Source organism: Pelophylax lessonae, assembly GCF_965119305.1.
Source record: "Pelophylax lessonae genome assembly, chromosome: 6".
Taxonomy (NCBI): domain Eukaryota; kingdom Metazoa; phylum Chordata; class Amphibia; order Anura; family Ranidae; genus Pelophylax; species Pelophylax lessonae.
In genome coordinates this window covers 902,841-917,305 of record NC_138773.1, presented here as the reverse complement: position 1 = coordinate 917,305, position 14,465 = coordinate 902,841, and the positions used below count along the sequence as shown (strand labels likewise).

The 14,465-nt window shown below is 49.4% G+C and overlaps 1 protein-coding gene across 1 annotated transcript in view; it reads right to left on the bottom strand.

The window, feature by feature from the left end:
- SLC5A2 (solute carrier family 5 member 2) overlaps nucleotides 1-14,465 on the bottom strand; it is a gene marked incomplete at its 3' end in the record, with an annotated part of 62,353 nt that overhangs the window by 10,508 nt on the left and 37,380 nt on the right. The window contains exons 5-10 of the mRNA XM_082261221.1: nucleotides 10,841-10,945; nucleotides 9,642-9,747; nucleotides 7,997-8,077; nucleotides 4,143-4,351; nucleotides 2,395-2,530; nucleotides 1,324-1,431 (exon numbers count right to left, since the gene is read on the bottom strand). Of these exons, the coding sequence (XP_082117347.1) occupies nucleotides 1,324-1,431; nucleotides 2,395-2,530; nucleotides 4,143-4,351; nucleotides 7,997-8,077; nucleotides 9,642-9,747; nucleotides 10,841-10,945 (745 nt within the window). The remainder of the gene's footprint in view (nucleotides 1-1,323; nucleotides 1,432-2,394; nucleotides 2,531-4,142; nucleotides 4,352-7,996; nucleotides 8,078-9,641; nucleotides 9,748-10,840; nucleotides 10,946-14,465) is intronic.

The window sequence follows — 14,465 nt, the reverse complement described above, 5'->3', positions numbered from 1 at the left end:
GTGTCAGATAGGAGGGGAGGGTGTCAGGTAGAAGGTGGGAGAGTGTCAGGTAGAAGGAGGAGGAGTGTCAGGTACAAGGAGGAGGAGTGTCAGGTACAAGAAGGGGAGGGTGTCAGGTACAAGGAGGAGGAGTGTCAGGTAGAAGGAGGAGGAGTGTCAGGTAGAAGGAGGAGGAGTGTCAGGTACAAGGAGGGGAGGGTGTCAGGTACAAGGAGGAGGAGTGTCAGGTAGAAGGAGGAGGAGTGTCAGGTAGAAGGAGGAGGAGTGTCAGGTAGAAGGAGGAGGAGTGTCAGGTAGAAGGAGGAGTGTCAGGTCCAAGGAGGAGGAGTGTCAGGTCGAAGGAGGAGGAGTGTCAGGTAGAAGGAGGAGGAGTGTCAGGTAGAAGGAGGATGAGTGTCAGGTAGAAGGAGGAGGAGTGTCAGGTTGAAGGAGGAGGAGTGTCAGGTACAAGGAGGGGAGGGTGTCAGGTACAAGGAGGAGGAGTGTCAGGTAGAAGGAGGAGGAGTGTCAGGTAGAAGGAGGAGGAGTGTCAGGTAGAAGGAGGAGGAGTGTCAGGTAGAAGGAGGAGTGTCAGGTCCAAGGAGGAGGAGTGTCAGGTCGAAGGAGGAGGAGTGTCAGGTAGAAGGAGGAGGAGTGTCAGGTAGAAGGAGGATGAGTGTCAGGTAGAAGGAGGAGGAGTGTCAGGTTGAAGGAGGAGGAGTGTCAGGTAGAAGGAGGGGAGGGTGTCAGGTAGAAGGAGGAGGAGTGTCAGGTAGAAGGAGGAGGAGTGTCAGGTAGAAGGAGGAGGAGTGTCAGGTACAAGGAGGAGGAGTGTCAGGTAGAAGGAGGGGAGGGTGTCAGGTAGAAGGAGGAGTGTCAGGTACAAGGAGGAGGAGTGTCAGGTACAAGGAGGAGGAGTGTCAGGTAGAAGGAGGAGTGTCAGGTACAAGGAGGAGGAGTGTCAGGTACAAGGAGGAGGAGTGTCAGGTAGAAGGAGGAGGAGTGTCAGGTAGAAGGAGGAGGAGTGTCAGGTAGAAGGAGGGGAGGGTGTCAGGTAGAAGGAGGAGTGTCAGGTACAAGGAGGAGGAGTGTCAGGTACAAGGAGGAGGAGTGTCAGGTAGAAGGAGGAGTGTCAGGTAGAAGGAGGAGGAGTGTCAGGTACAAGGAGGAGGAGTGTCAGGTAGATGGAGGGGAGGGCGTCAGGTACAGGCTGGTGTCAATATCCAGGACAGCAGCTGCTTATTGTAGGTGTGGTTATGATGGGATGGCGGTAGGAAGCTGCAGAGCGCTGTGACGTCATAGCCTTGTATCTCAGTCATATCTGGGCTGTGATTGGTCACTTACCTGTGGGCATCAGCTTTACCACCAGCTTGGGGTAAGCAATGTTTGAGCAGCCAATCGGTGTTCCACAATACTTCTGACATTCTTCCGGCACGACACACGCCACTTCCTCTACAACGTCCAATCATAAAGGAGAATATAAGGGGGAGGGGGACTGGAATGTATAGGACAGGAACGGGGGGACTTGAATGTATAGGACAGGGACTGGGATATCAATGTCAGGGACTGGAATGAATATAGCAGGAGTATTGGGGACTGGGATGTATATGGCAGAGGCATTAGAGACTGGGGGAACTGGGATGTATAGGACAGGGACATTCGGGAATGGGGGGCCTGGAATGTATAGGATAGGGGCATTCGGGAATGGGGAAACCTGGATGTGTAGGACAGGGGCATTTGGAAATAGGGGGAACTGGGATGTATAGGACGGGGGCATTCGGGAATGAGGGCATTCTCGAATTGGGGGACTGGAATTTATAGGGCAGGGGCATTCTGGAATTGGGGGACTGGGATGTATAGGACGGGCATTCTGGAATTGGGGGACTGGAATGTATAGGACAGGGTCATTCGGGAATTGGGGGACTGGGAGGTATAGGATAGGGGCATTTTGGAATTAGGGGACTGGAATATATAGGGCAGGGGCATTCAGGAGTTGGGGTACTGGAATGTATAGGGAAGAGGCATTCTGGAATTGGGGGACTGGGATGTATAGGATAGGGGCATTTGGGAATTGGGGGACTGGAATGTATAGGACAGGGGCATTTCGGAATTAGGGGACTGGAATATATAGGGCAGGGGCATTCGGGAATTGGGGGACTGGAATGTATAGGGCGGGGGCATTCGGGAATTGGGGGACTGGAATGTATAGGACAGGGGCATTTGGGAATTATACATCCCAGTCCATTCCCCAAATCCTCGAATGCCCCTGTCCTATACATTCCAGTCCCCAGGACAGGGGCATTCGGTAATGGGGACTGGGATGTATGGCTGGGAGATTTGGATAGGGGGGACTGGGATGTACAAGACATGGGGACTGGGGGGAATGGGATGTATACGACACTGAAATACTCTTACCGGTGTACAGGACTCTGCTAATCATCCCAGGCATTACCATCAGGAACATTGGAAGGATCTTCAGATAACCGCACAACACGCACCCCAACTTAACGTGTTTGAGAGAGCGAGCGGCCAGACACCGCTGAACGATGACCTGGAGGTTGGAGACATGGGGGTCACATGACATCAGCAGACAACATAAAGCTCGGCTCTTCTCCGACTTCCCAGAAACAGATAAACCCCCCGGATCCGGTCTCCTCCCTCCTATTAGAGCTGCACAAGGAGGACTTTATCCTCCCATAGGGCACCTAGCAATCAGCTCTCAGTAACAGACACACCTACTCTCCGGTCAGACACACCCACTTTGTTCCTCTGTAAAGTCTATAGGAGGACAGCCTGGGATGAGGGGTGTGGCTATTACTCTTTAGCACAGAGCACTGGAGGGGAGGAAAAGGTTTTTGTAGAATTTCTTTCAGAACATTTTGTTTTGAAATCATTTGATTTTCTGATGGTTATTGGGGTCAGATGGAGGGAATGGGGTTTCTGTTCAGTAAGTTACATTCCAAAATCAAATGTCAGGAGAAAACGACATTTCTAACAATTGTCCGGTCATTGAATTAGCTTTGTCACAAATCAACATGTGAAGTGCAGAGAATCAAAGGGGGGGGGGGGTTGGAATGAAGGAATCAGTCAATAGGCCATCCTCTGTGACTGTATATGGAGCCATCCATCCATCCATCCATGCTTTCTGGTCAGGTGTCAGGGAGAGGTCTATAAGAAGAACCAGAAGCACAGCAATGGGTGGAGGACAGGATGATGGAGACAATCTCTGTACAGAGGACACCAGAAGGGGTCACATTATCGGTTATCTGGTGTCTGGGAGATGTGTATGAGAAGAACGAAAGCACAGCAATGGGTGGAGGACAGGATGGAGGAGAAGATGCCGCTACAAAGGACACCAGAGGGAGGTCACATTATTGGTTATCTGGTGTCTGGGAGAGGTGTATGAGAAGAGCCAGAGGCACAGCAATGGGTGGAGGACAGGATGGCGGAGAAGATCTTGGTACAGAGGACACCAGAGGGAGGTCACATTATGGGTTATCTTGTGGCTAAGAGAAGTGTACAAGGTCTATGAAAAGGACCAGAAGCACAGCAATGGGAGAAGATCCCTGTACAAAGGACACCAGAAGGGGTCACATTATTGGTTATCTTGTGTTCGGGAGAGGTGTACGAGGTCTATGAGAAGAGCCAGAGGCACAGTAATGGGTGGAGGACAGGATGGAGGAGAAGATCTTGGTACAGAGGACACCAGAAGGGGTCACATTATCGGTTATCTTGTGTTTGGGAGAGGTGTACGAGGTCTATGAGAAGAGCCAGAGGCACAGCAATGGGTGGAGGACAGGATGATGGAGAAGATCTTGGTACAGAGGACACCAGAAGGGGTCACATTATTGGTTATCTTGTGTTCGGGAGAGGTGTACGAGGTCTATGAGAAGAGCCAGAGGCACAGTAATGGGTGGAGGACAGGATGGGGGAGAAGAATCCGGTACACAGGACACCAGAAAGGGTCACATTCCAGGTTATCTGGTGTCTCATTGGCTTCATTGTATATCAGTACAGTGATTAGAAAAAATGGTGACTACAAATCCATGACTGGTCCAGCAGTCTAGACCTGAGGCCTCAGGTTGGTTTGTTTTTGCACAGAGGTGACACTAGTGATGATAATTGGGGGCAGATCACAGATAGAAGTACACAAAGGGAATTACCTGGTCGCTGCACCAATACCAGGTGGCCACAATGGTCAGTCCCACGATTACAGCTGGCCAAGGTAGATCCCCATCAATGGCATCCCGCAGCAAGTGCAGAGCGTCTGAGCGCGGGGAGGCACAAGCCAATGAGATGTTTCCTAGGTTGCTGGGTGTAGCATTCATGTACTGTTCCATCAGGGCGTTGTAGCCTCCCACCTCATTAAAAGCTGAAGGACACAAGAATGAGCTTCATGTCATCACAGCCTGAAAACCATTCTAGAGAAAAGTACAAAACTGGATATAGAAGGTAGATGGATCTATAACATCAGTGCTCACTGGCAGCTGCTGGGGAGAGAATCTACCTCCAGGTCTTAGGGGAATGTCTAATCTTTATACAAATGCTTATTACATACTCAGTTCCTTATTCTACTTTGCAGCAATACACAATGTATACCACGGCTGTGCCTTACTGCTCCTCCTAATAATGCCAGCTGGAGTCAGCCAACCTAGTGCATTCCACGTGTAGCTTGTGTTGTTGGAATGTTATTAGGATTAGTGAGGACATTTTTCAGGATGTGTTTTATTTAGATTGTCATTATGGCCTCTGTTGTTGGGTTGCTTGCAATACTCTCATTAGAGGGAGTACGGGCGAACCGGCATTGAGGAAAGACTACTGACAGTGAGATCCTTCCCTTAGATGTGTAGACGCGTTCGCTCTATATAGACATCTCCGCCGGTGAACACTCCATACGCGGGTCTGGCTGCCGGTACAGATCTATGTGTATTGCGGTGCGGGGTGAATATTGGTTTGATATCTATCTGCCTCTATGAAGGGATACACGCTCATGTCTTTCTCCTGTGCCTGATCACCATAGTGGAAACCGCATGGCTCTTTCCCTGCAGATAGCCTCACGTCTATGGGAACAATAGTATAATCCTATTAGGCATCGTCCTCTGAGCAAAAAAAAAAAAGAAGTGTCTAAGAATCGAATGATTACCAATGAAAATTCACAATGGAAATATGATAAGGGGGTGGAGCCAAATATATAATAATGAGGGCAGTCATATCTGGCTCTTTGTACCTATATGTTGGAGGCTAGTAATATCATATGTATGCGATAACTATTCGGTGGTCATGTATGAGTATGGGCCCATCCATGATTGTGTGAATCTGTGGTTTATGTGGGTTATAGTAAGTTGTATATTTATATTTCTTCGTTTATCCCTCCTGGTGACAACCTGTCTAAAGCCCCGTACACACGTACCGATCGTCAGCCGAACGATCGGCCGTCTTTTGTCCGAGGGCTGTCCTGTCTGTTGAAAAATGCAAAAGACTGCACACGAATTTTGTCGGCCAACAACAGCCAACTGCAGAAGTGATGTCATGTGATGGTTAACTTTCCGTGTCTTTTTTCTTTTCTGAGCATGCCCAGTCTTGCAAATCTGCTGTCTGTCGGCCGAAATCTGTACTGACTTGCGAACAATTGGCCGTTCTGGTGTTGGCCAACAAAAATTTTAATGCCTGCATGACAGATTCTGTTCGGCCGAAAATGCGCTGTCGGCTGTCGGAAGCATCATACTAACAAGCCTACAATCGGCCGATCAGTCGTCGGCCGAATCTTTACGGCCGACAATCGGTACGTGTGTACGGGCCTTAAGATGCATATCCAATAGGTTTCTCTGCGACAGAGGCATTGAAACCTTTCTGCCTCAGGGAGGGTGGGAGGGATGGATTCGATGATCCACACCTTCCTGCCTTATTCTATTAATCTTTGGAGATTTACAGAACGATTTCCCATTCACGTGCGATTCTCACACAGTGTTAAAACAACACGCCGATATACAGGACGTACTCTTCCATCACAGCCACCTCCCGGTCTCTCCTCCCCTCTGCCGTTTGTCTAGGATTAGGTGTGATAGAATCTGTACATTACTAATTCCTTAGTCACCCAGCACCTCCTCTCTCCCCGCACCATTGCCGCTTCTAAGCCAATAGATCCCCAGTGGGTGTAAGTCTGACAAAGGAGCCGTGCATGCTCTGAAACGCGTTACCGCCCACCACCACCTGACCTCAGCTGAGTGCGTTCCAGTGTGGTCCTGGAAGCCCGGCCGCGCTGCTGTTCCCTGCATGCACACACATGCCAGCATTGTATAGGACACCAGACAGACGCAAGTCGTCTCCACTTCCTCATTTCATCCACACAGGCGATATTGGAAGTTGATTACAAGCACTCTCAAGGTTTTATATACATGGAATATTCTGTAAGTGTTTTTAATCCCTCTGTGTTTTAATAAATGGTCACTACTGCACTTAGAGGTGCCTTGTTTTTCTTCTACATCCCACAGAGCTGCTTCTTCTCTTAAGTGCTGCCCCAGTGCACACTGACTTAAACCACTGTTTGGACCAAGGGCTCCGTGCCACGGAAGCGCCCATATTCTCTATATCTCTAGAATAATATGGAGGACTCCCCTCTGAGAGGGAAGAACTAAGAATAATATTGAGGACTCCCCAATGAGAGGGAAGAACTTGAAATAATATGGAGGACTCCCCAATGAGAGAGAAGAACTAAGACTAATATGGAGGACTCCCCTCTGGAGTATCCTCCATCGGGGGGGATGGAGCAGCTCGCCTTGAGTTTTTCGGCACCTTGGTCACTGCACCACACACACTTTTTCTGCACCTGCCTCTTGGGCCAGGCCTTTTGGCTTAGACCAGAGGAATTCTTATTCCGGCCGGAAGGCCTGCCATTGTATTTTCACATTGGCACTAATTCACTCCTCCACTTCCCCTTCCCCACCTTTTTGTTTGTGTGTGTTTTTCTTTGTAGTGTGTCACTTCACTTTCACCTTTTCTTCCTGCACGACAAGTACGGTGTGGGTCTTCGGGCCTACCTTGAACGTCTTGGGAGGGGGTGGACTTGGCCTTCTGGCTTAGTTCGTCCTCTCTCATGGGGTCTCCCTTTGGGGGAGCCCCACCCAGTACTGGAGTCATTGTAGAGAGAGATGCAGAGGGGCCCCTGGGGAGTTACAGATGAGAGAGATGCAGAGGGGCCCCTGGGGAGTTACAGATGAGAGAGATTCATCGGAGACCATGGGGAGTCACCGATGAGAAAGATACAGACGGACCCCTGGGGAGTCATGGTAGAGAGAGATGCAGAGGGGCCCATGGGGAGTCACAGATGAGAGAGATGCAGAGGGGCCCCTGGGGAGTTACAGATGAGAGAGATTCATCGGAGCCCGTGGGGAGTCACAGATGAGAGAGATGCAGAGGGGTCCCCTGGTCACAGATGAGAGAGATGCAGAGGGGCCCCTGGGTAGTCACAGATGAGAGAGATGCAGAGGGGCCCCTGAGGAGTCATGGAAGAGGGAAATGCAGAGGGGCCCCAGGAGAAGAAAGCAGGCACGGAGGTTGGAGAGAGAGAGCATTTCTTGTATCCCATAGCAACCATGAGATGTGTCACTGGGAGGGAGGGGACACGAACTTGATGTCTTGGTGGAGCCAGGCACAGGCTCAGTGGTACCGGCCTCTAAATGCTGCACACTGGGGGGTGGTGTCCTCTACGCATTAGAGTCTAATCAGTGTGAAGGAATCAGCCACCGAGTACAAGGAGCTAACACTGTTATTGCAGCTCATTTCTAGGTCCGGAGATCTGCCCTAACGTTGACTGTCACATGGCCGCAAATCCCATCCTGACTTCAGGCATGAGTCATTGTAGTTCCACTTGTCCCCACACGGTAGCCTAAGCCCCGCCCACGAGGTACTGCATGAATGTCTTCCACCTGCTGGAGTGTTATCAGAAAGTCATTATATAGATGTCACGTCCCCCTATAAGGGTCACCCCCCCACCATATGAAACCTGCAGTACACTCACCGTATCCGGCCAGGACGAAGGCCCCTCCGATAATAACAAATGTCTGCACAGTGTCCGTATACATGAGCGCTGCAAGACCCCCTGGAAAAGAAGAAGAAGTGGGGGTGGGGGAAGCAATGACATTAAAGGAAGACATATGCAAATGAGGTGTAACTACATCCCCATTCCCTACATTTCATGATTTATTCCTTCTTAGATGTCTCCACAATGGAACAATCGTTATTTATTCTCCCTGAATCCAATTAGGGACACATTGTAACATGGAGATCCAGGCAAGTTCTGGGATGTCACCCGTGTGGATGTCTAGGCGAGTCCTGGGACGTCACCTGTATGAAGATCCAGGCAAATACCAGGACATCACCCGTAATGAGATCCAGGTGAGTTCCAGAACATCACCCGTATAGAGATCCAGGTGAGTTCCAGAACATCACCTGTATGGAGATCCAGGTGAGTTCCAGAACATCACCCGTATGGAGATCCAGGTTAGTTGCGGGACAACACCTGTATGAAGATCCAGGCAAGTACCAGGACATCACCGTAATGAGATCCAGGTGAGTTCCAGAACATCACCCGTATGGAGATCCAGGTGAGTTCCAGAACATCACCGTATGGAGATCCAGGTTAGTTGCGGGACAACACCTGTATGGAGATCCAGGCAAGTACCAGGACATGACCCGTATAGAGATCCAGGCGAGTTCCAGGACGTCACTCGTATGGAGATCTAGGTGAGTTCCAGAACATCACCCGTATGGAGATCCAGGTTAGTTCCGGGACAACACCTGTATGGAGATCCAGGCAAGTACCAGGACATGACCCGTATAGAGATCCAGGCGAGTTCCAGGACGTCACCCGAATGGAGATCTAGGTGAGTACCAGGATGTCACTCTTAATGGAGAGTCAGGCTAGTTCCTGGACGTCACCCGTACGGAGATCCAGGCGAGTTCCGGGGTGTCTCCTATGTGGAGATCTAGGCGAGTTCCGGGGCGTCACCCTTAATGGAGATTCAAGCAAGTTCTGGGACTTTACCCGTACGGAGATCCAGGCGAATTCTGGAACGTTACCCATACTGAGATCCAGGCGAATTCCGGGGCATCTCCCATATGGAGATCTGGACGAGTTCCGAGATGTCGCCCGTATGGAGATCAAAGCGAGTTCCAGGGACGTCACACTTAATGGTGATCCAAGCGAGGCCCAGGACATCACCCGTATGGAGATCCAGGTGAGTTCCAGGCCGTCTCCCATATGGAGATCCAGGCAAGTTCCGGGACGTCACTCTTATGGGGATCCAGGCAAGTTCCAGGACATCACCCGTATGGAGATCAAAGCGATTTCCAGGAGCGTCACACTTAATGGAGATCCAGGTGAGTTCCAGGACGTCACCCATATGGAGATCCAGGCGAGTTCCAGGAGGTCACCCGTATTAAGATTCAGGCGAGTTCCCGGGACGTCACTCTTATGGGGATCCAGGCAAGTTCCAGGACATCACCCGTATGGAGATTCAGGCGAGTTCCGGGACATCACCCGTATGGAGATTCAGGCGAGTTCCGGGACATCACCCGTATGGAAATCAAGGTGAGTTCTGGGATGTCACCCGTACAGAGATCATTGTGTTTTATCACAGAGTGGAGGGAGGGGCTCAGCTTACCAGTCACGGTGTATATGGTGGTGATCACCAACAAGGCGATGACAGAAAGATAAATATTCCAGCCCAGGGCAACCTGTATGAAGATGGCTCCAGAGAACATGTCCACCTGACACAAGCAGAGAAGAGGACTAGTCACACACTAATATGTACCTGTATGAAGACCCCCACCTGCATCATATGTGCCACTGAAGGAGGACCCTGTACCACTACTCCCCTGCCATATATGCCACTAAGGGAGGACCTTGTACCACCCCACCTCTACCATATGTGGCACTGAGGAAGGACCTTCTACCAATCCACCTCTACCATATATGCCACTAAAGGAGAATCTTCTACCCCCACCCTTACTATATGTGCCACTGAGGAAGGACCTTCTACCAACCCACCTCTACCACATATGCCACTAAAGGATAATTTTCTACCACCTCACCTCTACTATATGTGCCACTGAGGGAGGATTTTCTACCATCCCACCTCTACTATATGTGCCACTGAGGGAGGATTTTCTACCATCCCACCTCTACCATATGTGCCACTAAAGGAGAATCTTCTACCACCACACCTTTCTATATATGCCACTGAGGGAGGACCTTCTACCACCCCACCTCTACTAAATGTGCCACTGAGGGAGGACTTTCTACCACCCCACCTCTACTATATGTGCCACTGAGGGAGGACCTTTTACCACCACACCTCTACCCAATGTGCGGTAAGGGGTAAGGATACTCAGTGTGGTAATATTATGGGGTATACCCTGTGATAGGGGTAAGGGTACTCAGTGTGGTCATATTATGTATACCCTGTGATAGGGGTAAGGGTACTCAGTGTGGTCGTATTATGGGGGTATACCCTGTGATAGGGGTAAGGGTTCTCGGTGTGGTAATATTATGGGGTATACCCTGTGATAGGGGTAAGGGTACTCAGTGTGGTAATATTATGGGATATACCCTGTGATAGGGGTAAGGGTACTCAGTGTGGTCATATTATGGGGTATACCCTGTGATAGGGGTAAGGGTAATCAGCAGGAAAATAACAATAGTACATGAATTGTGACATGGAGGGTAAGTTGTCATGTTGGGGTATTCTCGCTGTTGGTACTCTGGGGTCAGTAAAGAAGATGTTACCACAAATAATGAACAATGAGGTGATATTTTGGTCAGTATCATGTAAATGGGGAGCCTCATTGGTTGAATACTTACAGAGATTTTGGTAAATATATACATGGCCAGAGAAAGCACGGACAGGTAAATCTGGATTCGTTCTCCTCCAAAACGTTTCTTCAGGTATTCTGGCATTGTCACCACCTGGTGGGAATAACAAATGTGTCACTTCCTTCCCACCACACACTATGTGCCACACAGGAAAACATTGTACCCCTCCTCCTCTAAAATGTCTGCCATTGAAGGAAGGACCTTCTACCACCACATCTGTACCACATGTGTTACTAAAGGGGATCCTGTCCATCTCTACCTCTACCATATGTGCCACTAAGGGAGGACCTTCTACCACTTCCCCTCCACCATATGTGCCACTGAGGGAAGACCTTCTACCACTTCCCCTAGACCATATGTGCCACTAAGGGAGGACCTTCTACCACTTCCCCCCACCATATGTGCCACTAAGGGAGGACCTTCTACCACTTCCCCTCCACCATATGTGCCACTAAGGGAGGACCTTCTACCACTTCCCCTCCACCATATGTGCCACTAAGGGAGGACCTTCTACCACTTCCCCCCACCATATGTGCCACTAAGGGAGGACCTTCTACCACTTCCCCCCACCATATGTGCCACTAAGGGAGGACCTTCTACCACTTCCCCTCCACCATATGTGCCACTAAGGGAGGACCTTCTACCACTTCCCCTCCACCATATGTGCCACTAAGGGAGGACCTTCTACCACTTCCCCTCCACCATATGTGCAACTGAGGGAAGACCTTGAACCACCATGCCTCTACTATTTGTGACACTGAGGAAGGACCTTTTACCAACCCTCCCTCTTCTTCCATATGTGCCACTCAGAGAGCAGTTTGTACCACTCCACCTCTACCAGTATATGTCACTAAGGGGCGGACCTTCTACCTCTTCACCTCCACCATATGTGCAACTGAGGGAGGACCTTGAACCACCATGCCTCTACTATTTGTGGCACTGAAGAAGGACCTTGTAACACCCAGTGGGGAAAATAATTATTTGATCCCCTGAAGATTTTGTAAGTTTGCCCACTTACAAAGAAATGAAGGGTCGGTCTATAGGTTTTATCATAGGTGTATTTTATGGTAGAGACAGAATATCAACCAAACATTCAGGAAAAAAACCCATGATACAAATGTTATAAATGGAGTCGCAGTTCAGAGAGTAAAATAAGTATTTGATCCCCAAGTAAAACATGACTTAGTAGTTGGTGGAGAAACCCTTGTTGGCAAGCACAGAGGTCAGACGTTTCTTGTAGATGGAAGCACAGAGGTCAGACGTTTCTTGTAGATGGAAGCACAGAGGTCAGACGTTTCTTGTAGATGGAAGCACAGAGGTCAGACGTTTCTTGTAGATGGAAGCACAGAGGTCAGACGTTTCTTGTAGATGGAAGCACAGAGGTCAGACGTTTCTTGTAGATGGAAGCACAGAGGTCAGACATTTCTTGTAGTTGGGAAGCACAGAGGTCAGACGTTTCTTGTAGATGGAAGCACAGAGGTCAGACGTTTCTTGTAGATGGAAGCACAGAGGTCAGACGTTTCTTGTAGATGGAAGCACAGAGGTCAGACATTTCTTGTAGTTGGGAAGCACAGAGGTCAGACGTTTCTTGTAGATGGAAGCACAGAGGTCAGACGTTTCTTGTAGTTGGAAGCACAGAGGTCAGACGTTTCTTGTAGATGGAAGCACCGAGGTCAGACGTTTCTTGTAGTTGGGAAGCACAGAGGTCAGACGTTTCTTGTAGATGGAAGCACAGAGGTCAGACGTTTCTTGTAGTTGGCAAGCACAGAGGTCAGACGTTTCTTGTAGATGGAAGCACAGAGGTCAGACGTTTCTTGTAGATGGAAGCACAGAGGTCAGACATTTCTTGTAGTTGGGAAGCACAGAGGTCAGACATTTCTTGTAGATGGAAGCACAGAGGTCAGACGTTTCTTGTAGTTGGAAGCACAGAGGTCAGACGTTTCTTGTAGATGGAAGCACCGAGGTCAGACGTTTCTTGTAGTTGGGAAGCACAGAGGTCAGACGTTTCTTGTAGATGGAAGCACAGAGGTCAGACGTTTCTTGTAGTTGGCAAGCACAGAGGTCAGACGTTTCTTGTAGATGGAAGCACAGAGGTCAGACGTTTCTTGTAGATGGAAGCACAGAGGTCAGACGTTTCTTGTAGTTGGAAGCACAGAGGTCAGACGTTTCTTGTAGGTGGAAGCACAGAGGTCAGACGTTTCTTGTAGTTGGAAGCACAGAGGTCAGACGTTTCTTGTAGTTGGAAGCACAGAGGTCAGACGTTTCTTGTAGTTGGAAGCACAGAGGTCAGACGTTTCTTGTAGTTGGAAGCACAGAGGTCAGACGTTTCTTGTAGTTGGAAGCACAGAGGTCAGACGTTTCTTGTAGATGGAAGCACAGAGGTCAGACGTTTCTTGTAGGTGGAAGCACAGAGGTCAGACGTTTCTTGTAGATGGAAGCACAGAGGTCAGACGTTTCTTGTAGTTGGGAAGCACAGAGGTCAGACGTTTCTTGTAGATGGAAGCACAGAGGTCAGACGTTTCCTGTAGATGGAAGCACAGAGGTCAGACGTTTCTTGTAGATGGAAGCACAGAGGTCAGACGTTTCTTGTAGGTGGAAGCACAGAGGTCAGACGTTTCTTGTAGATGGAAGCACAGTGGTCAGACGTTTCTTGTAGTTGGGAAGCACAGAGGTCAGACGTTTCTTGTAGATGGAAGCACAGAGGTCAGACATTTCTTGTAGTTGGAAGCACAGAGGTCAGACGTTTCTTGTAGTTGGGAAGCACAGAGGTCAGACGTTTCTTGTAGATGGAAGCACAGAGGTCAGACGTTTCTTGTAGTTGGAAGCACAGAGGTCAGACGTTTCTTGTAGGTGGAAGCACAGAGGTCAGACGTTTCTTGTAGTTGGGAAGCACAGAGGTCAGACGTTTCCTGTAGATGGAAGCACAGTGGTCAGATGTTTCTTGTAGATGGAAGCACAGAGGTCAGACGTTTCCTGTAGATGGAAGCACAGTGGTCAGATGTTTCTTGTAGATGGAAGCACAGTGGTCAGATGTTTCTTGTAGATGGAAGCACAGAGGTCAGACGTTTCTTGTAGATGGAAGCACAGAGGTCAGACGTTTCTTGTAGATGGGAGCACAGAGGTCAGACGTTTCTTGTAGGTGGAAGCACAGAGGTCAGACGCTTCTTGTAGATGGAAGCACAGAGGTCAGACGTTTCTTGTAGTTGGAAGCACAGAGGTCAGACGTTTCTTGTAGGTGGAAGCACAGAGGTCAGACATTTCTTGTAGTTGGGAAGCACAGAGGTCAGACGTTTCCTGTAGATGGAAGCACAGTGGTCAGATGTTTCTTGTAGATGGAAGCACAGAGGTCAGACGTTTCCTGTAGATGGAAGCACAGTGGTCAGATGTTTCTTGTAGATGGAAGCACAGAGGTCAGACGTTTCCTGTAGATGGAAGCACAGTGGTCAGATGTTTCTTGTAGATGGAAGCACAGTGGTCAGATGTTTCTTGTAGATGGAAGCACAGAGGTCAGACGTTTCTTGTAGATGGGAGCACAGAGGTCAGACGTTTCTTGTAGGTGGAAGCACAGAGGTCAGACGCTTCTTGTAGATGGAAGCACAGAGGTCAGACGTTT